Source organism: Salmo salar, chromosome ssa07, assembly GCF_905237065.1.
Source record: "Salmo salar chromosome ssa07, Ssal_v3.1, whole genome shotgun sequence".
Classification (NCBI taxonomy): Eukaryota; Metazoa; Chordata; class Actinopteri; order Salmoniformes; family Salmonidae; genus Salmo; species Salmo salar.
Window position 1 is genome coordinate 21,522,981 of NC_059448.1, and position 25,551 is coordinate 21,548,531.

At 43.2% G+C, this 25,551-nt stretch overlaps 2 protein-coding genes across 6 annotated transcripts in view; both read right to left on the bottom strand.

Annotated features, from left to right (window-relative positions):
• Window positions 1–2,987: 2,987 nt before the first annotated feature.
• il13ra1 (interleukin 13 receptor, alpha 1) lies at window positions 2,988–11,864 on the bottom strand. Its single transcript, NM_001140169.1, has 10 exons — window positions 11,557–11,864; window positions 10,980–11,110; window positions 10,569–10,719; window positions 9,400–9,499; window positions 8,798–8,973; window positions 6,436–6,569; window positions 5,504–5,642; window positions 5,137–5,227; window positions 4,812–4,893; window positions 2,988–4,457 (listed from the first exon to the last, which is right to left on the bottom strand). Exons 1-10 carry the CDS (start codon window positions 11,636–11,638, stop codon window positions 4,356–4,358), a joined length of 1,188 nt encoding a protein of 395 aa, NP_001133641.1. The 5' UTR covers window positions 11,639–11,864; the 3' UTR covers window positions 2,988–4,355.
• Window positions 11,865–12,097: 233 nt separating this feature from the next.
• Window positions 12,098–25,551, bottom strand: part of dock11 (dedicator of cytokinesis 11) — a 113,560-nt gene continuing 100,106 nt past the window's right edge. For 4 of the 5 annotated variants that reach the window (XM_014206851.2, XM_014206850.2, XM_014206849.2 and 1 more), the window contains 8 exons: window positions 25,348–25,470; window positions 21,635–21,748; window positions 20,245–20,391; window positions 19,778–19,988; window positions 17,498–17,688; window positions 16,668–16,768; window positions 16,305–16,443; window positions 12,098–14,067 (listed from right to left, as the gene is read on the bottom strand). In XM_014206851.2, the coding sequence (XP_014062326.2) occupies window positions 13,978–14,067; window positions 16,305–16,443; window positions 16,668–16,768; window positions 17,498–17,688; window positions 19,778–19,988; window positions 20,245–20,391; window positions 21,635–21,748; window positions 25,348–25,470 (1,116 nt within the window). In that variant the 3' untranslated portion in view covers window positions 12,098–13,977. Of the gene's footprint in view, window positions 14,068–14,773; window positions 14,790–16,304; window positions 16,444–16,667; window positions 16,769–17,497; window positions 17,689–19,777; window positions 19,989–20,244; window positions 20,392–21,634; window positions 21,749–25,347; window positions 25,471–25,551 lie in introns of all 5 variants that reach the window. The other variant, XM_014206853.2, reaches the window with a different exon arrangement.

A 25,551-nucleotide genomic window follows, 5' to 3' on the forward strand; every position in this document is an offset into this window, starting at 1 on the left:
GCCTCTGGAACTGCCGGTCTGCGGCCAACAAGGCAGAGTTCATCTCAGCCTATGCTACCCTCCAATCCCTCGACTTCTTGGCGCTGACGGAAACATGGATTACCACAGAAAACACTGCTACTCCTACTGCTCTCTCCTCGTCTGACCACGTGTTCTCGCACACCCCGAGAGCATCTGGTCAGCGGGGTGGTGGCACTGGAATCCTCATCTCTCCCAAGTGGACATTCTCTCTTTCTCCCCTGACCCATCTGTCTGTCTCCTCCTTTGAATTCCATGCTGTCACAATCACTAGCCCATTCAAGCTTATCATCCTTACCATTTATCGCCCTCCAGGTTCCCTTGGAGAGTTCATCAATGAGCTTGACAAGTTCCTTTCCTGAGGATGGCTCACCCCTCACAGTTCTGGGTGACTTTAACCTCCCTACGTCTACCTTTGACTCATTTCTCTCTGCCTCCTTCTTTTCACTCCTCTCCTCTTTTGACCTCACCCTCTCACCGTCCCCCCCTACTCACAAGGCAGGCAATACGCTTGACCTCATCTTCACTAGATGCTGTTCTTCTACTAATCTCACTGCAACTTCCCTCCAAGTCTCCGATCGCTACCTTGTATCCTTTTCCCTCTCGCTCTCCTCCAATCACTACTCACTCTGCCCCTACTCAGATGGTATTGCGCTGTCGCAACCTTCGCTCTCTCTATCCTGCTACTCTCTCCTCTTCCATCCTATCATCTCTTCCCTCTGCTCAATCCTTCTCCAACCAATCTGCCTCCTCAACCCTCCTCTCCTCCCTTTCTGCATCCTTTGACTCTCTATGTCCCCTATCCTCCCGACCGGCTCGGTCCTCCCCTCCTGCTCCTGGGCTTGACGACTCATTGCGAGCTCACAGAACAGGGCTCCGGGCAGCCGAGCGGAAATGGAGGAAAACTAGCCTCCGCGCGGACCTGGCATCTTTTCACTCCCTCCTCTCTACATTTTCCTCCTCTGTTTCTGCTGCTAAAGCCACTTTCTACCACTAACTTCCAAGCATCTGCCTCTAACCCTAGGAAGCTCTTTGCCACCTTCTCCTCCCTCCTGAATCCTCCTCCCCCCCCTCCCTCTCTGCGGATGACTTCGTCAACCATTTTGAAAAGAAGGTCGACGACATCCGATCCTCGTTTGTTAAGTCAAACGACACCGCTGGTCCTGCTCGCATTGCCCTACCCTATGCTTTGACCTCTTTCTCCCCTCTCTCTCCAGATGAAATCTTGCGTCTTGTGATGGCCGGCCGCCCAACAACCTGCCCGCTTGACCCTATCCCCTCCTCTCTTCTCCAGACCATTTCCGGAGACCTTCTCCCTTACCTCACCTCGCTCATCAACTCATCCTTGACCGCTGGCTATGTACCTTCCGTCTTCAAGAGAGCGAGAGTTGCACCCCTTCTCAAAAAACCTACACTCGATCCCTCCGATGTCAACAACTACAGACCAGTATCCCTTCTTTCTTTTCTCTCCAAAACTCTTGAACGTGCCGTCCTTGGCCAGCTCTCCTGCTATCTCTCTCAGAATGACCTTCTCGATCCAAATCAGTCAGGTTTCAAGGCTGGTCATTCAACTGAGACTGCTCTTCTCTGTGTCACGGAGGCTCTCCGCACTGCTAAAGCTAACTCTCTCTCCTCTGCTCTCATCCTTCTAGACCTATCTGCTGCCTTTGATACTGTGAACCATCAGATCCTCCTCTCCACCCTCTCCGAGTTGGGTATCTCTGGCGCGGCTCACTCTTGGATTGCGTCCTACCTGACAGGTCGCTCCTACCAGGTGGTGTGGCGAGAATCCGTCTCCGCACCACGTGCTCTCACCACTGGTGTCCCCCAGGGCTCAGTTCTAGGCCCTCTCCTATTCTCGCTATACACCAAGTCACTTGGCTCTGTCATATCCTCACATGGTCTCTCCTATCATTGCTACGCAGACGACACACAATTAATCTTCTCCTTTCCCACTTCTGATAACCAGGTGGCGAATCGCATCTCTGCATGTCTGGCAGACATGTTAGTGTGGATGACGGATCACCACCTCAAGCTGAACCTCGGCAAGACGGAGCTGCTCTTCCTCCCGGGGAAGGACTGCCCTTTCCATCTCGCCATCACGGTGGACAACTCCATCGTGTCCTCCTCCCAGAGTGCTAAGAGCCTCGGCGTGACCCTGGACAACACCCTGTCGTTCTCCTCTAACATCAAGGCGGTGACCCGATCTTGTAGGTTCATGCTATACAACATTCACAGAGTACGACCCTGCCTTACACAGGAAGCGGCACAGGTCCTAATCCAGGCACTTGTCATCTCCCGTCTGGATTACTGCAACTCCCTGTTGGCGGGGCTCCCTGCCTGTGCCATTAAACCCCTACAACTCATCCAGAACACCGCAGCCCGTCTGGTGTTCAACCTTCCCAAGTTCTCTCACGTCACCCCGCTCCTCCGCACACTCCACTGGCTTCCAGTTGAAGCTCGCATCTGCTACAAGACCATGGTGCTTGCCTACGGAGCTGTGAGGGGAACGGCACCTCCGTACCTTCAAGGTCTGATCAGGCCCTACACCCAAACAAGGGCACTGCGTTCATCCACCTTTGGCCTGCTGGCCCACCTACCTCTGCGGAAGCACAGTTCCCGCTCAGCCCAGTGAAAACTGTTCGCTGCTCTGGCACCCCAATGGTGGAACAAGCTCCCTCACGACGCCAGGACAGCGGAGTCAATCACCACCTTCCGTAGACACCTGAAACCCCACCTCTTTAAGGAATACCTGGGATAGGATATAGTAATCCTTCTAATCCCCCCCCAAAAAAGATATAGATGTACTATTGTAAAGTGGTTGTTTTCCGCTGGATATCTTAAGGTGAATGCACCCATTTGTAAGTCGCTCTGGATAAGAGCGTCTGCTAAATGACGTAAATGTAAATGTAAATGTTCCAGGAAGAAATCCCTCTGTGAAAATAAAAAGGGACGTATCGCTCACATGATTCAGTTATTTGTTGATGGGTTTATTCTCTCAACGCCCACACTGGATTGATTCTCATCATAGATTAGCAGGTACACAAGGCCTTGCTTGACATGCGCATTGGTTCATCTGTGAGCACGTTACTCTTATCTCTAGTTCAGAACAGACCAGATAACAGGTTTAAGCTGTTCAGCAGGTTTCTCATTCCAGGTTGTTAAAAAGGACTTGGCGATCTTATCAAGGAAGAGTCTCTGCATGTATGGAGGTGTGATGTGAATGATACTCAATGAGTGAGTGTGTGTGGTGATATCAATAAATCATTAATGCAGAAGTATAAGGTTCCATAAGACAACATGGGAAATAAAAAAATAAATTAAAAAAAAAATACATTTGTGTTGCACAAAACATTTCCATAACACACAAAACTGAAAATATATATTTCACCAACATTTGTACATACTACAGATACACCTGCACAACCTATTTACACATAGCTATTACGTACCGGGAAGTTATCATTTTAAATAGCAATGCAGGTTGATAACAACAGAGTCACAACAATCTAGCTCACATTAGCAGCATATAGCCCTTTATAGGCATTCTGCATTCACACTATACGTGTAGTGAATAGGGAGCCATTTGGGACACAACTACCTGTATGTCAATGCCCTAAAGTCCCTGCCTAGAGGTCTGGCCTTTTATGGCACAGGTAGTGCACTCATTTCACAGAGGGTCACAGCTTCAAGTACTTCTTTGTCCCCTAAATCATTACATGATCAACAGGGTTGATCAGTCAGATAAAGACTGTGGTGCTGCCTGCACATCTCTTCGGGCACTGCCCACCAATGTCCTATTTGGTCGGGGAGTGAGGTTTAGGAGTCCAGCCCCTCCTCGTTTCCTGCACTGGCTTTCTGATAACCTCTGACATTTGACCTCATCTACCCCTTGCGACCCCAAGCCTTGGATCGCAAGGGGTAGATGAGAACAGTTCTTAGTATCTGCCTACACACACACACACACACACACACACACACACACACACACACACACACACACACACACGCACACGCGCACACGCACACACAATCCAGAACAATACAGGAGTCAGTGAGTCGATAAGTCCTGACAGTTCCAGGACAAACAAAGGAAAAGGCGTCTCCATAGTCCACATACTCTCAGTCTGTAGCCAACTCGTTAAGGTCGTCCTTCGACTGTGGAGCTCCAACTCCTGACACTCTTCAGCAGTACAGTTAGGGTCCACCTTAAGATAGCTTACTTTGAGGGCCGGTCAATGACACTGAAGTCACTTGGCTCGCAGGTCATACCGGGTCAGGTTGTAGCTGTATCTGTCTGTACAGTAATAATCACTACAGGGTCAGTGTGTAGTCTCTCAGTGATCAGGCTGCATCATGGGAAGAGTATAGTCTTTCTCTAGGCTGATCTTACATTCCACCTCCTCCTCAACCGGGACATAGAGATTGCCTATGGAGCTCTGGAACGCAGAGAGAACAAGTTGGAGTGGCTTAGTGTGTGTTTAGTGTGCGTTTAGGTGTTTAGGTCTGAGAATGTGTGTGTGGAGGTGTGGGTGTGTCTGAGAATGCGTGGGTGTGGGTAAGGATGATGACTAGTAACATCTATTCCATGTTGGTTCAACGTAATTTCATTGAAATGACATGGAAACAACGTTGATTCAACCAGTATGTGCCTGGTGAGAAGTACTGTAAGACAAGGTTTAGTATCTACTGCATACACTGACGTTAACATTTCCAGTGAAGTTCAACAACAGCCCCTTGCTGTTAGACCACTACTAATAATAAAAGAGACCAGAGGATGTTGCTGTTCTAACCTTCAGTTCCTTATTGCTGTTCAGCATGTCCTTGAAAATCAGTGAGGGATGTGGTATCGTGGGGAAAAGCTTCTCTCTGTGCCTGGAAAAGAACCACAAAAGAATTAGCCCAACATTTCAACCCTAATCCCCAAAATGGCAATTCATTAAGTGAAAACACATTTGCTAGATATTTTCTGTCTATTAAGACATTCAATCAATCTAAACCCCAACACACACACACACACACACACACACACACACACACACACACACACACACACACACACACACACACACAAACGCAGACAACGCAGACAAACGGATATAGTGTATGTTTACTTACTTCATAAAGCAACAAATGAAAAGGATGAGGAATAAGAAGACTACAGCTGGAATGACGACATCAAACACAATCGTCGACCAATCATCCACACCTGAAAAGAATACAAGCAAAAATATCAGTGACTCGGTCTAATTCTAATCTTGACAAGTCTGTTACATTTAGTCAATACACAAGTCTGTTACAAACGACATATACTATTATACAGACTATAGACTACTGGTATATTATATATGTTTTATTCTATTTGTCTTCTATTTTATTTCAAGGGGAAAGTTTCAACTATTTCAATGGTAACACAATTACAGGACATCACTATCTGTGTTCTGAAAGAGGGAGAGAATGTAGAGAAAGAAAGAGGAGAAAGTACCATAGATTTCCTCTTCGCTCCAGTCGCTGCCTCCCTCCCCACACCATTTCGCATAGACTGCTTTAAGCTTGACTCTGTACTGGCATCTCTTGTCATATGAAATCTTCACTGGTACATGTTCCGATTGTATTTCCTTATTCTGGAAGAAACATACACAGAACCATGAGTGGAACTCAAATAGTGGTACACTTAGAAAAAAAAGGTGCTATTTAGAACCTAAACGGGTTCTTCGGCTGTCCCCATAGGAGAACCCTTTGAAGAACCCTTTTAGGTTCCAGGTAGAAGTCTTTTGGGTTCCATGTAAAACCCTTTCCACAAAGGGTTCTACATGGATACCAAAAGGAGCTCTACCTGGAACCAAAAATGGTTCTCCTATGGGGACAGCCATAGAACCCTTTTGGAACCTTTTTTTCTAAGAGTGTACTATTTGACTGACACACACATACACATAAACAAACAGCAGCTGTCCAATGCCCACTCATCCTAACACATTCAGTAGGTCTGTAAAAACAATGTAAACATCGCCCAGTGACTAAAGCTCTATTTTTATTGGTGTAATTCACATACGTGGCCTGTCTCATGTTGACAATAGCAGAACGCCCAACCCTTCATCTGACCCATATTCTGTCTGCAGCCAGCTAAACTTAAGCCTCATTATCTGGTTATAAATCATCAAAATGTATTTTATATCAGTGAGACTAACCTGTATAACAACGGCGCGACCGAGCGACTTAGGTGCAACCCATAATTAACTAAAGTTTAAATGAAATAGGAAACTATTGAAAACACTCTTCTGGGAAGCATAAAAAACGGACGAAGAAATGCACTTGCCAGGTTGTCAATGTAAAATGAATTTGTTATGAACTAGTTTTCATGGATAAATAAAGGGAGACATAAATGTAAATAAAAATATCCACACATCCAGGGCTTACCACAGACTCTTTACACTTGTCGTAGTTTAAGACGAATTCCCAGCAGTGGACAGCGCCTATGTCCGGAGGGTCCCAGCTCAGGATGAGATTCTGACCTTCCTCTGTGATCTTCACCTTAGGGGCCGGGGGCTTGACTGAAGAGAATCAGACATACAGTATAACATTAGATAAATGAGAGTATTGGTAATATCAACAATATTACATACTTGAGAGTTTAGTAGTATCATGTCATTGGTTGTCATTGGTTGTTCAATTGGAATTTACCTCCATAGCCTGGTGAGATGGTAAACTGCAACAATTTGAATTGTTGCAAAAAATAAATATTTATATATATTTTTGCAACAAATACAAATTCTTGCAGTTAATGATAATGGGACTGGGGTAGGGGAGAGAGAAAAACATGGGCCCCATTCTGCACGGAGAGCTCTCAGCTTTTGTAAGCGGTACGCTCATGATAGGCTCTGATCTATTCAGTTGTGGGGGTTTGGAATCAGACGCGCTCTGCTGTACGATAAACAGTTTACTTTGAGTTAAGTCAGGTCTCTCTCTCGGTCCCTCTCCCCCTCTCCCATAGAGTGTGTTTCAAGTTTGGGGAGGTTAATTTTCACCATTAAAATTCTCCCTTATAATAAAGCATTCCATGCATCTATCATCGCATTTGCAGATTTTCGCAAGATTGCCTACTATTCCTAAGGTGATAAGTTGATTGGATAGTCACAATTTAGGCTAATAATATAATTGAATCACTGTTCACAAAAAAAGACTGCAGTGTTCAATGTATGGCTGAGCGTGTAGAGTAGGCCTAGGCTACAGGATATGTTTAACGCAATTCTACTATACTTTATGTTTTTAATATGACAACAATGAGAGGGTAGTGTAGGCTACTGCTGACTCTGACAAACAGATCAATAGAAACCACCTTGTCTGCAACCATCTAATCTGGCCTATGAACAGGGGAGACACAAATTGTACGTTATGAAGACCATCTAACCTGAAGGAGGGAATTATTGTCCAAAAATAAAGTTTCAAGTGGCACTGACCCAATGATAAAGGGTGATGTGCACAGCGCACTCAATGGGGATATGACTGATGCTCTCAGCTGGTGCCAATAAGTTTGTTTACTGTTCGCTCAAATTGCGAATTTTGCTAATTAAAAGACAGATTAGAGTCTTTTCATTGTCTTCTCTTTACAGCAACAGGCATTTACTTTCCAAACGATGTTTTCCCACGATGAAATTGGGGGTAGAGGAAGGAAATACATGGGATATTCAAATATACACCGAGTGTACAAAACATTAAGAACACCTGCTCTTTCCATGACAGACTGACCAGGTAAATCCAGGTGAAAGCTATGATCTCTTATTGATGTCACTTGTTAAATCCACTTCAATCAGTGTAGATGAAGGGGAGGAGACAGGTTAAAGAAGGATTTTTAAGCCTGGAGACATGGATCGTGTATGTGTTCCATTCAGAGGGTGAATGGGTGAGACAAAATATTGAAGTGCCTTTGAACGGGGCATGATAGTAGGTACCAGGTGCACCGGTTTGTGTCAAGAACTGCAACGCTGGTGGGTTTTTCACACTCAACAGTTTCCTGTGTGTATCAAGACACAACTGTGGGAAACATTGGAGTCAACATGTGCCAGCATCACTGTGGAACGCTTTTGACACCTTGTAGATTCCATGCCCAACAAATTGATGCTGTTCTGATTGCAAAGGGGGGGTGAATGAAAACAATATTAAATTAGAAACATGGCATTCTCTCGCCTTCGGCTCGCGGGCCTGCTCCTGCTAATGTCAAACATGTAGGCTTACTAGCCCACTAAGCAACACAGTTCTGGGCATGTCCCAGCAAGTGGCACTTCCCACCCGTCGGTGCAGGGTTAAAGTTGAGCGCTTTTCTCCGCAATGTCTCGAAATAGCTGTCCATGGACCTGAAACCGTTTTAATATGCACAATCTTGTGTTTACTAATTTAATTACAACACCCCTCTTGTTTTCTCTCTCTCCCCCTCACACAACCGTTGTTATGCAGTAACCTACAAAGAAATGCGCATTCTATTCACAATGGTTAATTATGTTTAGCAAACAGTCATGAGTTAAATTAACTTAGGCTGTACTAGTGACTACTGTTAACGAATCTTGTCCCAAATATTGGCTACTCATCACATTAGGAATTGTATTTTGTTGTTAACCTGCAAATGCTTTGCTATAAAGGTGATTTTTTTCAACTAACTCTTCCCCTCGCGGCTATGTTTACCTCCTGAGTTAAATTTGTTTGAATGGTTTTCAGATTATACCATGAGGATATCGTAAACATTTGTTTTTAACTGTTAAAAAATGTGGTATGGAGTTAATCTTACCATAATATCTAGGAACCACCAGGAAGTTATTCTGTACAGTTAAGCCATCGAGAGTCCCATTGACCTTGAAGTAGACGTCATATTGAAGGAAGGATCCTTTCAGGTGACATCCTGTCCTCTGATCATCTCTGTACTGGTACTCACTGCATGCTGCTATGTGGGAGGGATCAAGGTACCTGAAACATAAGGGATGAGAGGGATGACAATCTGTCACTGCTCAGCTAAACCGACACAGCTAAACTGGCACAGCTCAACCGACACAGCTCAACAGAAACAGCTCAACAGACACAGCTCAACAGACACAGCTCAACAGACACAGCTCAACAGACACAGCTCAACCGACACAGCTCAACCGACACAGCTCAACAGACACAGCTCAATTGCCACAAATATTATTTCTTTTTTAACAGCTGTAACTGGCGTTTCCTGCAATCTAGAGCAAAACATTGCCTTATATGATAACAAATTAAGTAAAAAATATAATATATATATATTATTATTATTTATTTTTTACATAGTGGCACAGCCAGTACACAAGGTGCCATATCGCCTCTCTTCCATTCTTTGGGGAGATTCCTGATTCATTTTAAAATAGTTCTCACCCATAGTAGAGCTGGAGGTCTGAGGCCTGATTGACTGGAAGCCAGCTGCAGTTCATGGCCTTAGAGGAGTAGAGGGAACAATGGAAGTTCTTCACCAACTCTGTTATGAGAGAGAGAGGAAGAGAGAGAATTAAACATTGCCACGAGTGTAGACCACAAAAACAGTATCTGACAAAGACTGATGCAAATCTAAATATTGTCCTGATAAAAAAGCAGGTTGGTATTTATTGAGATGACGCATGTACTGGAGGCAGCTCTGCAGAGTGGTCACTGGCTGGCACAGCCCCAAAGTCATAAAATCAGATTTTAACCATAACCACACTGCTAACCCTAATGCCTAACCCTAACCTTCATTTAAGACCAAAAAGTACATTTTTGTTTTCAGCTGGCCCACCTAGCGGAAACCGCTTAGTTTTGCCTCCAGAGCAAGACTCATGACAATAAAAGCCAATCTGCAATAAAACATGTTAACACTAAGAAACTTTTCTATTCTCTATGGGAACACTTCACTGGGAATTGTGTTCAGCTTTAAGGTCATTTTTAAAATTTGCTGTATGCTTAAAACCCTTTCAATACTTTGGATAGGCATATATAAAGTACAAATAAAAACAAGGGCATTTCAAACATGAAAAACAATATTAATTTCAGCACAATGTTTGTATTACAGTAGACACATTGGATAAAGTTCAGGAGTTCACAAGTCCCAATTCATATAGGGGCAAATTTTAACTTCCACTTTAGTTAAAATGTTCACTTAGGGTGCGTTTGTAAATTCACTCTTGGCTATCTACATCGATTTCAGAGCACTCTCGTCTGAGTATTACAGAGCACACGAAATCTGTTGAATTTGATCAGTGTCAGTAAATGTCGGCAAAATAACGTAATTAAATTGTTGCCAGTAGCACAGTTACAGTCACCAACGCTCTGGATAACATGAAAACAGAACAACCGCATCTTCTAGGGCAAGTAAAATGGTCGGAGTGAGGCGTTCTCAAATTGAACGCTGAACGCTCCGAGAGCGAAATGCTCTGACTTTACAAAGGGACAATCTGACAACGCTCTGAATTTACAAACGCCCAGAGTCATGCATTGATTTCAATGGGAGACTAAGTGAAAATTCGAATTTAGGGTTGGAAGTTAGGATTCGTCTCACAGTAATTGTTACCTACCTGTGGGTTTAGGTTTAAATATGCTGACAGGTCTGCTTATGGTTCTGCCTGTACAGTCTCTGGGGTTTGTTTTCACTGTGTAATTCACTGCATCATTAGTGACATTATACTCTTTATACAAGTTGAAAGTTGTCGTTAATGGAGCCTTCTCCTGTGAAAAAAATGGAATCACTGTCATTTCACATTCTACAAAGTAGTAGTGTTAGGTATTTAATATGTGTATTATTATTGAATAATATAACTTTGTAACAGATGATTTTATAATAGTTTATGATCGTTTTATATGCATGAATAGGCTATGTTTTGCAATTCAGTCTGTGCATAAAAAAACTGTTCGTATTATAAATCAATTCCAAATGTATTTTTGTTTAATTTTGCCTTTCATGGGCCGGAGTGAAACAGTCGACTCACCTCTCCGATCCTTGTAACGATCATGTAGTTCACCTTGCAAGATGCATCTAAATCCTCTGGTGCGTTCCACGACAGCTTTATACGGAATTCAGACTCCCACGTCAATGACAGGTTGAGCGGCTCAGAGAGAGCTGAAGAGGTGACAAAAGACGAGCAGTGTAAACTACTCTGTATGGCAATGTGATGACCAACTGCTATATATGCTATAACTATATACATCATCCTTGGTATGCCTGATCCACAAATCTGTTTGGTGTAGACCCTAGTTACAATTTCTGAACAATATGACTCACCGGGGCAAAGTAACAAGGCCACACAACAAGACTACATTAATAATAATCATAGTAAGTCAATGTCAAATGAAAACACGTTTTAATATAGGCAGAAGTTACAAGGGAATCCAACATGTATTTTAAACAGATACTTTTCTCATTATCTAAACTTCTCATTCTGACGTCGGTTTCGGGAAATGGACAGGAAATCCTGGCTTTCCTAAAGTCTTGCCAACTGAAAATGACTAAACAACTGGTGTCATACGACCATTAAAGGGCATGTAAAGTAAATACAATAGCATTACCTTTCTCCGCTGCAACCTCTAGTGCGACCAAATTAATAAAGTATCGTAGAACCAACAGAAATGCCAAATGTTTCAAAATCATGTTGTCTGGTGCGTAATTTCTGGCGGACTGCGCCTCCTCAAAATCGCCCGGAATTCCAAAGGTAAGACAAGAATTGTCGAGCAGTTGTCTCCCAAACAGAGCAAACAAATAGATGTGCCTCACGTTCAGATCAATATAATCAAAAGCAAACACCGGATTTACACCCGCGGGTGAGTTATCAATACATTCATACGGTCTATGATTCCATTTGGTGTGACAGCGAGGGCTTCTGTCGCGCATCGGACTGGCAAATAGGGCGGAGTTTGTATGGAGCAATAGCTCAAAGCTACGACAGTACAGAATAGGATATCCTTATCATTTAGACAGCGTCAGTCATTCGTTTTCTTCATTGGATAACATCCCCTATAATACACCTCCTCCTGCTTATGAGTAGTGTGTAGGCTTGAACATAACAATAAAGTGAATAATAACTAAATTAATAAAGTTAATACAACTAACTTTTTCGCAAAACATTGTTTTTTATTGAAAAATGGCTTAACAAAGATATGTTGAACAAGCATCTGTACTTAGATACAGTGTAATTACAATGGCAAATCAAAATCAGACACAATCAGAGAAATACGACTATTCTCAAACCAATGCAACCATGTATTGGTCCAGAAACAGCACAACTATAAATATGTAGCTACACGCACGCACGCACGCCTTTCTTCTTTTACAGCAAAACATATTATATACATCTGCATATTATTATCATCTATCTGCTCATTTCAGTGTAGCACTTGTGAAATACTGTACAATCAGCATGTTTTGGAGTTGTATTATTACTTGAAATAGGACAGGAGACTTTTCTGAGGAGAGATGTAGGGACTAGTGGATCAATAGGTCCAGCCAGCTGATAGATCCCTCAATAGGTCCAGCCAGCTGATAGATCCCTCATATTCAAATCTGAACCCCAAAGTCAGTTCCACTGCTTTTTTAATTTTTTTTACATTGTTCCCCTCTAATCAGGGACTGATTTAGACCTGGGATACCAGGCGGGTGCAATGAATGATCAGGCAGAACAGAAAACCAGTAGTACTCCGGACCTTGTAAGGTAAGATTTGAATACCCCTGTGATAGAGACATCAATCAAAATCAACAGCCTGGTCCCACAATAATTGGTCTTTTGACCAATCAGATCAGAATTACGCTGCCTGTGTAAACGCAGCCTATGAGTTGGCAAGACAGCACCAACAGATCTGGGACCAGGCTAATCAATCATCATTGACTTAATGTCAGAGAACACACCCCATATCAGAGCATACGACAACAGTTCAACAACTGAAGAAACTGTCTGAGCATTGGGTTATTACAGAGAGACTGACACTTTGACATCATAGAGTATACGGCATTAAACCTTACTGTACAGCTTTCTTATAGAGTAATACAGACAACCGATGGGTTACTGTTTGTTTGATCCTAAAACATATAAGCCACCTTAGACCATTGCAGAATAGACTCCCAGCACTTAAGTGTAATGCGTTTGCTCTCTGAAGCAACCATTTGATGCAGTGTGCAAGGAAAACAACAGCTTTGCATTGATTATGGACAAAAGGCAGCCATTACCTGGGTCGTGTTCAGCAGGGCACACCGTAGCAAAATGGTTTGCAGCGTAACACAATAATCTGTGTTTTTATTGGACAAATTCAGGTAGTAGTACCGCCCTGTTTCACCCTGTTTCAAAACGCTCCATCCCTACTGAACACACCCAGATAATCCACATACCGTACGTGACTCATCTCTTTAGAAGGTAGGTAGGCTAATATCTGCAGTGGTAAAGTGTTAACACTATAGAGACCGTTTCTATTTGAATGGTCAACACTGCCTTTGATTGGAGAGATTAAGTCAATCTGCATAGAGCTTTGAGTTGCAACAGTCCAGAATTTAAACAAATAAAACATTACAAAATAACATCTCCCCCTCGCCATTAAAGAATACAAGTCATTCAAGAATCTTGTAGTTGAAGAGAAAAAAGTGCAAGGTCACCTAATACATGACTCAACAGCAAGACCTGACATTTGATCAATTTCGTAATATCGGTAGTACATAATACATTCTCCAAATACTGCTAGCACACAGCCGTCGTATCAGACATCTCGGTGAGCTCAGTTATACTATTCAGGATGTTTGAGAAGGCAAATGGGAATAACAAGGCCAATATGCCAAGTCATACTGAACAGTGCTCATCCCAAAGTACATTATAAACAGGTTTCCAGTTTGTGGTGTGGAGCGAGGGAGTCGACAAGTCCAGTTTGGATCCAACTAGCAGAGGGTGTGTGTGTGTGTGTGTGTGTGTGTGTGGGGGGGGGGTAGCTCTACTCTGTGTTACAGTCACTTTAGCCCAGGTCTGTAGACGTCCCACTGATGGCACGGAATACGTGTAAGGAGTTCTGGAGCAGTGAACGCATCATATCCTCCTGGAAGATCTAGGATGACAGAGTCAGATACAACATCATACATCATTACCATCATTGGTCAACCAGTCATGTGATAGCAATACATGCGTCGCAGGAATACGCGCATATAATGGAGTTTTTGAAAATAAGTGACAAATCCAGACGTTATTGCAGTCAAAATGGAGCCCAGGGCGTCTTGCCAGAACAGCATGGGGACACAGACCTGCGTTCAAATACATTGAGCGTTTGCTAAAGCCACCTGGAGTGATTGGAGGTTTGATGCGGCACACCCAGACAGACACAGCGTTGCCACATACACTGAGTGTACAAAACATTAAGAACACCTTCCTAATACTGAGTTGCACCCCCCTTTTCCCTACTACCATACCCAGTTCAGAGGCACTTAAATATTTTGTCTTGCCCACTCATCCTGTGAATGACACACATACACAATCCATGTCTCAATTGTCTCAAGGCTTAAAAATCCTTCTGTATCCTGTCGCCTCCCCTTCATCTACACTGATTGAAGTGGATTTAACAAGAGACATCAATAAGGGATCATAGCTTTCACCTGGATTCACCTGGTCAGTCTGTCATGTTTTGTACACCCAGTGAATATCAACCCACAAACAGCTTTACTCACTGACTGAATAAAGGGAGGTTAAGGAGGTGATGACCAGTGTATGTTCCAAGTAGAAATGAAAATGCAACATAACTCCAGAGGGTATCACATTACCTGGCATTTCTTAAATCTAAGGCGCAGTAAGGGGCAGCATAGACAGAAGAAAGGGACAAGTTAGTGCTATGGACAGAAAAGTAAAGAAAACATTAAGACACAAAAATACTTAATTTGCTACCAAAATACAGTCAGGAGAAAGAGATGTGAGAGAAAAATAGATTCAGGTCATGAGATATGACCTTGGTCAAAGAAAACCATTATTGCGGCAGGTAGCCTAGCAGTTAAGAGTGTTGGGCCTATAACCAACAGGTTGCTGGTTTGAATCCCTGAGCAGTCTAGGTTACAAAAATCTGCCGATGTTCCCTTGAGCAAGGCACTTAACCCTAATTTCTCCCGTAAATTGCTCTGGATAAGAGAGTCTGCTAAATGACAAAGGGTTTGCTTGAGAGAAAGAGAGGGATGAGCGCCTAGGGAGGAGGGATGAGAGCCTAGGAGTGTGGTCAGGAATATTATGAGAGCCAGAGCCCAAAATAAAGAATTTCTGTTTGTCATTTTGTGTGCATCTGTATGTGTTTGTAAGGCTGACAGGGGCTATGATTATGGGGAGCCCCCCATGTCACCTGTTCATGGATGTCTGGCAGCTCCTCCCCTCCCCCATGTCACCTGTTCATGGATGATGTCTGGCAGCTCCTCCCCTCCCATGTCACCTGTTCATGGATGATGTCTGGCAGCTCCTCCCCTCCCCCATATCACCTGTTCATGGATGATGTCTGACAGCTCCTCCCCTCCCCCATGTCACCTGTTCATGGATGATGTCTGACAGCTCCTCCCCTCCCCCATGTCACCTGTTCATGGATGTCTGGCAGCTCCTCCCCTCCCCCATGTCACCTGTTCATGGATGATGTCTGACAGCTCCTCCCCTCCCCCATGTCACCTGTTCATGGATGATGTCTGATAGCTCCTCCCCTCCCCCCATGTCACCTGTTCATGGATGATGTCCGACAGCTCCTCCCCTCCCCCATGTCACCTGTTGATGGATGATGTCCGACAGCTCCTCCCATCCCCCCATGTTACCTGTTGATGGATGATGTCTGACAGCTCCTCCCCTCCCCCATGTCACCTGTTCATGGATGATGTCTGACAGCTCCTCCCCTCCCCCCATGTTACCTGTTCATGGATGATGTCTGACAGCTCCTCCCCTCCCCCCATGTCACCTGTTCATGGATGATGTCTGACAGCTCCTCCCCTCCCCCATGTTACCTGTTCATGGATGATGTCTGACAGCTCCTCCCCTCCCCCCATGTCACCTGTTCATGGATGATGTCTGACAGCTCCTCCCCTCCCCCCATGTCACCTGTTCATGGATGATGTCTGACAGCTCCTCCCCTCCCCCCATGTCACCTGTTCATGGATGATGTCTGACAGCTCCTCCCCTCCCCCCATGTCACCTGTTCATGGATGATGTCTGACAGCTCCTCCCCTCCCCCATGTCACCTGTTCATGGATGATGTCTGACAGCTCCTCCCCTCCCCCCATGTCACCTGTTCATGGATGAAGTCTGACAGCTCCTCCCCTCCCCCCATGTTACCTGTTCATGGATGATGTCCGACAGCTCCTTCACCATGTCTTTGAAGTTGCCCTTCAGGCCCTCGTGGTACTCAAACTGGTCCTCCTTGATCAGACGCTCATTGATGTCCAGAGCCATGCTGCAGACTTCCACAAACCTCCTGCATAGACAGTACAGACAAACAGATACACACACATACACCAACAGTTACATGGGGACAGAGGGTGGTGTTCAGCAAGTCATACTTCATCAAATATCAATACTAGTTATCCATTAAGGGGATGACATATTCAATGATTTGCTCCACAACTTGAGTGTGTGCATTGCGGAGTAGCTGATATCTTGGCAAGGTAGTGCGTTGTCGGTTGGGTAGTCTACACGTACCTGAATATCTCCTTGAGCTCCATGGCTTTCTTATTGTTGGACTTGCTGGTTTTGGAGTCGTCCAGAAAGGCTCTGGCGTACGCCATCGGACCAGCGTTAACCTGTGGCACACAAGACAAGGGAATAAGTAACAATCTTTAAGAGTAATGAATATCTTGGGTATTCAGCTTCACTCTCAGGTGGCGCTGGGTGACCACTATGCTGCCAATGTCGTCTAGAGCAACACGTAGCACAACGATAACATCATTGGCTACCGTCCTGTAGGTTTTAACCCCGACCCTGTTCCGGTAGAGCTACCCTCCTGTAGGTTTTAACCCCGACCCTGTTCCGGTAGAGCTACCCTCCTGTAGGTTTTCAATCCAACCCCAGTTGTAACTAACCTCATTCAACTTATCAACCAGCTAATTATTAGAATCAAGTGTGCTAGCTTAGGATTGGAGAGAAAACCTGCAGGACGGCAGCTCTCCAGAAACAGGGTTGGGCAGCCCTGGACTAGCGTGACCAACATACACACAACGAACGGAGTAACGCAAGAGAGGACCAAACCCTAAAATCAACACTACAAGTTCTGGCATGAAAACATGAATACCTGCATAAATGCGAAATGATCTGATAGATGTTATTTCTAACCCCTACGTGTACAGGGACACAGCCCTGCAGTTTGCTGTGGTGTTAAGGTCCGATGCTAGTATGTGGTGTTCCTTGCATGCACTGGCTGCATCCTGTTTGGACCCCAGGGAGTGTAGCAGCTGCCTTGGCAGCAGCTAATGGAGATCCTAATGAAATACTAAACGAACACAGTGATGTGGCTACAGTAAGGTCTCGTCTACCTGTACAGAGACACAGCCCTGCAGTTTGAGCTGCAGCTGGATCATGTCCACCTCCTGGGAGGAGCAGAGTTTGGTCAGCTCGGCGGTGCGCGCCCGCATCTCGTCGATGGCCACGTCCACAGGCTTCAGCTCTACCTGCTTCTCCCCCAACACCTCCACACGCTTCTTCACGTACGGAAACGTGTTGGCCGCTGGACAGGAGAAATACACATAAATCAGCATATTCGCCCCCTTTATAACGTAACCGATTATCACAAATGTTTAGATCATTTCTCTAGCCTGGGGGTCAGTCTGTTCCTGCTCTCTTGAGAACTTGGCTTGAAAAACGACGGCAATGGTGTTGGCAAGAGCACAAACAGATTTATTCTTCGCCAAGGGCAGCGTGTTGGTCGCTGCCCAGGAGACTCACCACACATAGTCAGTTCTCATATAAACACACGATAAAGTTAATTCATTGTGATAACACTGGGTTATGTTTCCCATTAGTGTTTCCTTTATTCTCCTTGTATGGGAATGTGTTGGCAGGTCAGAGGAGAGTAAATAGCGCAGTTCCAGGTAGCTTTATTCTGGAGTCATTTTTCACCCAACTTTCACCTTCTCTTGGTTTTCTGAGAAACCTTCACATCTTTAGGAAGCTAGAGTCTACTAACTGGCAGTCCGGGGTCAAACATACAAACAGGTCATCTTGTACCATCATTTTATAGCAACAACATTGAGTCAACATCCTTAAAACAAACCACACATAATGCTTTTACTGCATATTGGTCAATTTGTAACATCATGTGTGTCAGGTCTGTGGGCAATGTTGACAGATATTTGAGACAGGCAGGCCAGCTGTTGTTTAATGTCAGTGGTGACAGTGGGGTAATCATGAAATGGCCAATGGTCAATCAAAATGTCTATATCATCATGTGATACAACAATTGCAGTGGATATAAGCCATTTAAATGGTCCTATAGCACTTCAGTTATCAAATGTATCATAATGCTGGTACCCTCATAAGCGGAATTAGCCAGTGGTTAGCTGTAAACGTTCTCTGTCAATTCTAAGGAATAATGTTTACTACTGTTAAAGGAAAAAGCCACTGAAAAACTATATTTTGGTATTTTATTCATTAGTCCTCTGTTGATACAGTCCCAAAATGTTTTGCATCACAGCAGTCAAGTTTTCAAGATATCGAGTCCAGGCCCTGTCGCAGCCGGCCGCGACCGGGAGACCCATGGGGCGGCACACAATGGGTCCAGCGTCGTCCGGGTTAGGGGAGGGTTTGGACGGCAGGGATGTTCTCGTCCCATCGCACACTAGCGACTCCTGTGGCGGGCCGGGCGCAGTGCACGCTGACACAGTCGCCAGGTGCACTGTGTTTCCTCCGACACATTAGTTCGGCTGGCTTCCGGGTTAAGCGGGCATTGTGTCAAGAAGCAGTGCGGCTTGGCTGGGTTGTGTTTCGGAGGACGCACGGCTCTTGACCTTCGCCTCTCCTGAGTCTGTATGGGAGTTGCAGCGATGGGACAAGACTGTAACTACCAATTGGATACCACGAAATTGGGGAGAAAAAGGGGTAAAAAATTAAATAAAATAAACTTTCAAGAAGCAAACAAAGTGTCACCGGCCACATCATCATGATGATGCAAAATGGACAAAAGAAACTATGGACTAATGAAAAAATGATCAAAAGATAGTTTTTGAGTGTCGTTTTCCTTTAAGGGTAATGTGGAACCGATGTCACCATCATTTCTTGTCTCTAGCCTAGTGCTTTAAAAAGTCATGGTATGACGTCAGTGGGTTTCTGAACTTTATTAATTCTCAAATAGTTTAGATGTTAGTGTAGCTCATCTAATAAGAAATGAAACAAGCTGTGTGCACAGTGGATGAAGGTTTTAATTGAAAAGCTTGTATACTTCTTTGTCTCCAGTGCACCACACAAACAGTGGTATTCTGTTTGTCTAAACAAGGTTGAAATATAGAGGTTTTGGTCATAGAGGTAATGTTTTTTTAATAATGGTTTTAAATAGGTTTTACTAGGCGGCTTCCACCCGGTTACGTAACCCTGCACCTTAGAGGCTGCTGCCCCATATACATAGACAAATAACATTTTATTTGAAGAGGTTGTAAAGCTAACTAACTATTTGTAAGCGTTTTATTTGTTGTAAAAGAGGTTAAGTAGTTTTTAAGCTAACTGGTTTTAACTATGTTGGTTGTAATGAAGTTGCAAAGCTAACCATTTTTTTTGGAATGGTTTTAAAGAGGTTGTAAAAAGAGGTTGTGAAGCTAACTAACTTGTGAGTACGCTCCTCCTCTTGCATTGCTCCTCCACCCCACCATGTTTCTTCCCCGTCAGCGTGTATGGCGTTTCGAACACAAAGCGGTTGATGTTGTGGCACTTCTCAAAGTCTGTCTTCTTCTCTGGACAGTCCTTCTCGTCAAAGTAAGGCTTGACGAAGGTGACCTGGATGTAGGCGAACTTGGTGTCTAGGTCTTTGGGGTTGACCTGTTGGAGATAGGAGATTGGTATGGTTGGGCTTGTTAGATAGAACCGACTCGAGGGTGTTTCCAACTCCAATAAAGGAAGCAAACTATTTGTTTGTACTATTTACCCCTTTTAGGAACCTGTAAGCAGTGCCCTAAATGGCAGCATATGCCCTATATAGTAGACAACTTTTGACCAGGGCCCATAGGACTCTGGTCAAAAGTAGTGTACTAAATAGGGAATATGGTGCCATTTGGGACACCACCATAGTTACTACCTTGTTGGAGTCTTGGATGATCTTGACGCTTTCCGTTCCAAACTTGTCCCCGTAGAGCCCTAGAAGGCGCTGAGAGATCTCTGATAGGCCAGTGAGTTTGGGCTCCTTGTACACATACTCCTTACCGTCCTCCTCCTCGAAGTAGCCCTGTCAACAACACAAAGTAGCCATTGGAGGCAGTGGGATGTTCATGCTGGTTTCATTACTAAGCAAGGAAAACAACAGCTGCAGCCTACTCAGGAGGAAAATACTCAGTCATAATTCAACTAGTCTCCCAAATGTGCAATAAATACATCAAATGTTTTTATATAGCCCTTCTAACATCCACTGATGTCACAAAGTGCTGTACAGAAACCCAGCCTAAAACCCCAAACAACAAGCAATGCATTATATAACAAATGTATAATGCTCTCTGATATTTCCTGGAATTTGTTGTAATATGGCTTTACAGCTGTGCTTTTCTCAAAATGTATAATATATACATTTTTAACAATATCTTTATTGGCTTTTTTTTATGTAGTGTACAGCGTCAGAAAACATTACAATTAAACATGAATTCATAATGTTCTAACATCCATCTATCTGAAACAAGGCTGTTTGTGATACTGTAAAGTAACTGAGACACTGGGCCTTAGGAATCTCCAAACAACTCAAAATAAAAAAACATCACATATAGACTCAGATACACATCGTCCCATATATATCTGAAGAGAGAAGTGAAACTTAATCTAAGCCTTCTAGGTGGTTTTTTTCTCTCCGGCGTTTAAGCCCTGTCACAACCGTCCTCCTCAGAGGCCACTAGCCTCTAAGGGATTGGTGTAATTCCACCTTCATCTAATCTCCATCTGTCAGGTAGGGAAGTTACCAAGAGAGAACACCACATTGTTGGGTTCACAGGCACTGGATGTGGACTGATATCAGATATGGTTAAAAGATGACCACAGGTACCTCGATGATGCTACCAACAACATGACAGACCAGCACTATTGTTGTTATTTTCTCCCCCCAAATAAATAGAAGAGAGAGGAAGATAACACCTCAAAAATATACAACAAAAATGCATGGTCTCTTTTTAATGCGACAAGTTCCCCAAGTAACGGGCACTCCATCCCTGACAAGAGAAGAACCATTGGTTGAGCCAGTATACTAAACAATGATTATCTTATAATCTGATGTCCATACTAGCGTACCGGTTAATGCCCAATCCATTGTTTACTTAGAAGTGGTATGCTAGTGTGGATATCGGAAAGGAGCCAACGACTACAGTTCATCCCCAGTGTCTCTCTGTCTGAACCAGAATAAGTGTGTTTCACAGCTATAAAAAGAGAATGGGAAGGAAAACACAAGGTGAACTTGCGTCTTTCATCTTTTGTCCATAATGCCGACCCACCTGCCCGTAGAAGGCCACTCTGAAGTAGGTCCCCAGTAGTCTCCGGCCTGTATGCATCACCTCCAGGATCTTATTGTAGGCTCTGTGCAGCGTGTCATACAGACGGCTCAGTTTCTGAAGGAAACATACACAAAACTGGGTATTAGTGTGTGTGTTTGTAGTGTATTTACTCATTAGTGTGCACGTCATTGTTGAGTGTATGCATGTGTGTGCATGTACGGTTGAAAAGTTACCAGTAATTTACTTAAATTACTGGAATCTTCTGTAATTAACATAAAATATATATCGGAAACATTGGTAATTTATACCTGAATAACTTTTAAAACATATCTGTGTCCATATTGTCCATGAGTTTCTAGTAGATAGACCATATGGTTCAAGAGAAAATAGCCTAATTAATTAAAAAAAGCATTAATCAACAATGGCATTATTTTAAATGAACTCTGCAACTATTCGAGTTTTCTTCACAACTGCCACCAGTTTGGCGCTGAAACATTGACAACAAATACATTTGGACATAGTAAATAAATAAATAAGGATTTAAGAAAAATTGAAATATATTTCCCTGATATTAAACACGGATATTAAACACCAAAGGTATTCACTAAGTTAAAGGTTTATATTTAGGATAATATTTTACAGCTCTGGCATTCTATTTTTTATTATTTCATATACACTGAATAATAATACAATATAGAATATAACATATAAAGTGTTGGTCCCATGTTTCATGAGCTGAAATATAAGATCCCTGAAACTTTCCATATGCACAAAATCCTTATAACTCTCAAATTTTGTGCTCAAATTTGATTACATCCCTGTTAGTGAGCATTTCTCATTTGTTTTGAGGGAGCGTGTAATTGGCATGCTGACTGCAGGAAAATCCACCAGAGCTGTTGATGGAGAATTTAATGATCATTTCTCCAATGTCGTTTTAGAGAATTACGTCCAACCGGCCTCACAACCACAGACCCCGCCCGTGTACGGCGTCGTGTGGGCGAGTGGTTTGCTGATATCAACATTGTGAACAGAGTGCCCCATGGTGGCAGTGGGATTATGGTATGGGCAGGCATAAGCTACGGACAACGAACACAATTGCATTTTAGCGATCGCAATTTGAATGCACAAAAATACCGTGATGAGATCCTGAGGCACACTGTGAGGCCCATTTTTTGTAGGTATCTGTGACCAACATAGACATATTTGCAGGGGTGGAAAAAGTACCCAATTGTCATACTTGAGTAAAACTGAGATACCTTAATATAAAATTATTTAAGTAAAAGTGAAAGTCAACCAGCAAAATGCTACTTGAGTAAAAGTTTACAAGTATTTGGTTTTAAATATACTTAAGTATCAAAAGTTAATGTAATTGCGAAGATATACTTAAGTATCAAAAGTAAAAATATAAATTATTTCAAATTCCTTATATTAAGCAAACCAGACAGCATCTTGTTTTTTAAATTTACGGATAGCCAGAGGCACACTCCAACACTCAGACATAATTTACAAATGAAGCATCTGTGTTAAGTGAGTCTGCCAGATCAGAGGCAGTAGGGATGACCAGGGATGTTCTCTTGATAAGTGTGCGAATTAGACCATTTTCATGTCCTACTAAGCATTCAAAATGTAACGAGTACTTTTGGGTGACAGGGAAAATGTATGGAGTACAAAGTACATCATTTTCTTTAGGAATATAGTGAAGTAAAAGTAAAAGTTGTGAAAAATATTAATAGTAAAGTAAAGTTACCCTAAAAACTACTTAAATAGTACTTTCATGCATTTTTACTTAAGCACTTTGCACCACTGCATTTTTGTATTTCCAGTCATGTGAAATCCATAGATTAGGGCCTGATGAATTTATTTTGATTGACTGATTTCCTTATAGCATGTTGCTTTTATATTTTTTGTTCAGTATATTTTACATGTGATAAGGCCAGATAGATGGCTAGAGATGATCTGAATTTCACATTTTTTATTTAACCTTTATTTAACTAGGCAAGTCAGTTAAGAACAAATTGTTATTTACAATGACGGCCTAGGAACAGTGGGTTAACTGCCTTGTTCAGGGGCAGAACGACAGATTTTTATCTTGTCAGCTCAGGGATTCGATCTAGCAACCTTTCAGTTACTGGCCCAACACTAACCACTAGGCTACGTGAAGTACCCAAAACGGTCAATAAATGTCTTAAAATAGATTACATAAAATCCTTGAAAGATACCAACATTTGTGTAGTTTACTGGTAAACTTTGAAAGTTTACAGCAATGTTCCATCTAATTCTTTACAGCACTGAGCAAATGTCAGGTCTGCTGAGTGCAAACTTGAATGTGAAGTTTACTGTGAACACTGAGGCTGTACCCACATTTTATGCTCGTAGGAACCAATCACTCCCCTATTACTGACTACAAATGATCTATAACTGGGCTAATAACTCACTAACTAGCAAAGGACATGAACAAAATGTGCACACGTTGCTACATGCAGCTCTTGCTTTGATCTCAAAACAAGCGCATCTACTCAGGACCACTGCTGTAAACACTGTCCAGTTCAAAGTAAATGGCACAGATCCATATATGGCAATGATCTATTTGCATATAGGCCTACTGCAGCTCTGATTGGTTATGCCACACCGGTCTGTGTAGAGTACGGGCTTAGTCATGCCAATAGAATCCTACTCCGATGCGTTCCGTCTACAACAAAAAGTTTGTTTTGTTATTTTGCATTGAAAGTGGCTAATATCGCATTGATTAGATCACAATTGCCACAGTAAAGGGAAACATTGATAGTGTTAACTTTCAGGGAAAACTCCTCTCTCCCTGGGCTGATATTTCTTCTGCACTCTGTGCAGCAATCCTGGGGAGCTGCTCTGTCTGCGCAATTGCGCAGCTTAGAGGAAACGTTGGTTTCCAGTAATGGACCCTCCCTTTGCAACCCTGTGTGTGGGTGTATGAGTGCGTATGTGTGTGTGGGTGTGTGATATTTTACGGGAACTATTACACTGCATGACATGTACAGTAAATCAGCAGGAGGCTTATGTACCACCCTATTAAAACAAAATCTGTGTCTCACTCCTCAGAGTGTGAGTAAGAACAGAAATAGGCCACAGAAATGTGCCACTGGCAACAGACACAACACAGAGTCAGCATTCCAAATGGCGCCCTATTCCCTATTTAGCGCACTACTTTTGACCAGGGCCTATAGAGGCTTTGGTCAAAAGTAGTGCACTACTTAAAAAAAAAAAAAGCCAGATCCAAAGAGAAGACAGTCCTAGCATGAGAAGATGGCGAGTGGAACATGATTAGGGTAAACTTCTCATGGACAGTATTTTAGTTTGAGGACTTATTCCATAAACTGACTGGCTGAGCTTATTTATGCTGTATAAACACAAGGGACAGAGTATTGGAAAGCTTCACAGAGACAAACAGGAAGTAGTCAATATTGTCTGTGTCCTTTAATGTAATTGTCTCAATCTGACAATAGAATCCTTATTGTGGGATTCACAAAGTAGCCCTTTTCCCACGGACAACTGTATTCAATCACAGAATGGTTTTGGGTATTTTAAAAATTACTACTGCTACTACTAATTCAGCCAGATAGACTCCTCTCACAGCTGCTTCCAGTTTACAAAGACACTGCGTAAACATTGTTCTTGATGATTCAATTGAAATTTCAGTCTTGTTTATGTGTGTATGGTTGTGTGTGTTTGGCTCGTACCTGGAACTCGTGGCGTTTCTCGTAGACAGGGATAATGAGCTTGGCGACGTGTGTAATCAGCTCGTATCTCTCTGCCTTCCACAGCCCCTCTACACAGAGCTCTAGACGCTCCACTAAGACCTCCTGTAGGGCAGACCAGGAAACACAGTCAGTGAAAACAGCCAGGGCCAAGCCAACATCAATAGGCATCAGTGGATTACAAGC

Bases quoted from the DNA above. Each gene is read 5' to 3' on its own strand.
- il13ra1 (NM_001140169.1), bottom strand. From the start codon at position 11,638: ATGATTTTGAAACATTTGGCATTTCTGTTGGTTCTACGATACTTTATT. The intron at 10,720-10,979 runs GTGAGTCGACTG...TTTTTTTCACAG, and splicing joins TCGTTACAAGGATCGGAGAG to GAGAAGGCTCCATTAACGAC. The intron at 8,974-9,399 runs GTGAGAACTATT...CTTATGTTTCAG, and splicing joins GACCTCCAGCTCTACTATGG to GTACCTTGATCCCTCCCACA.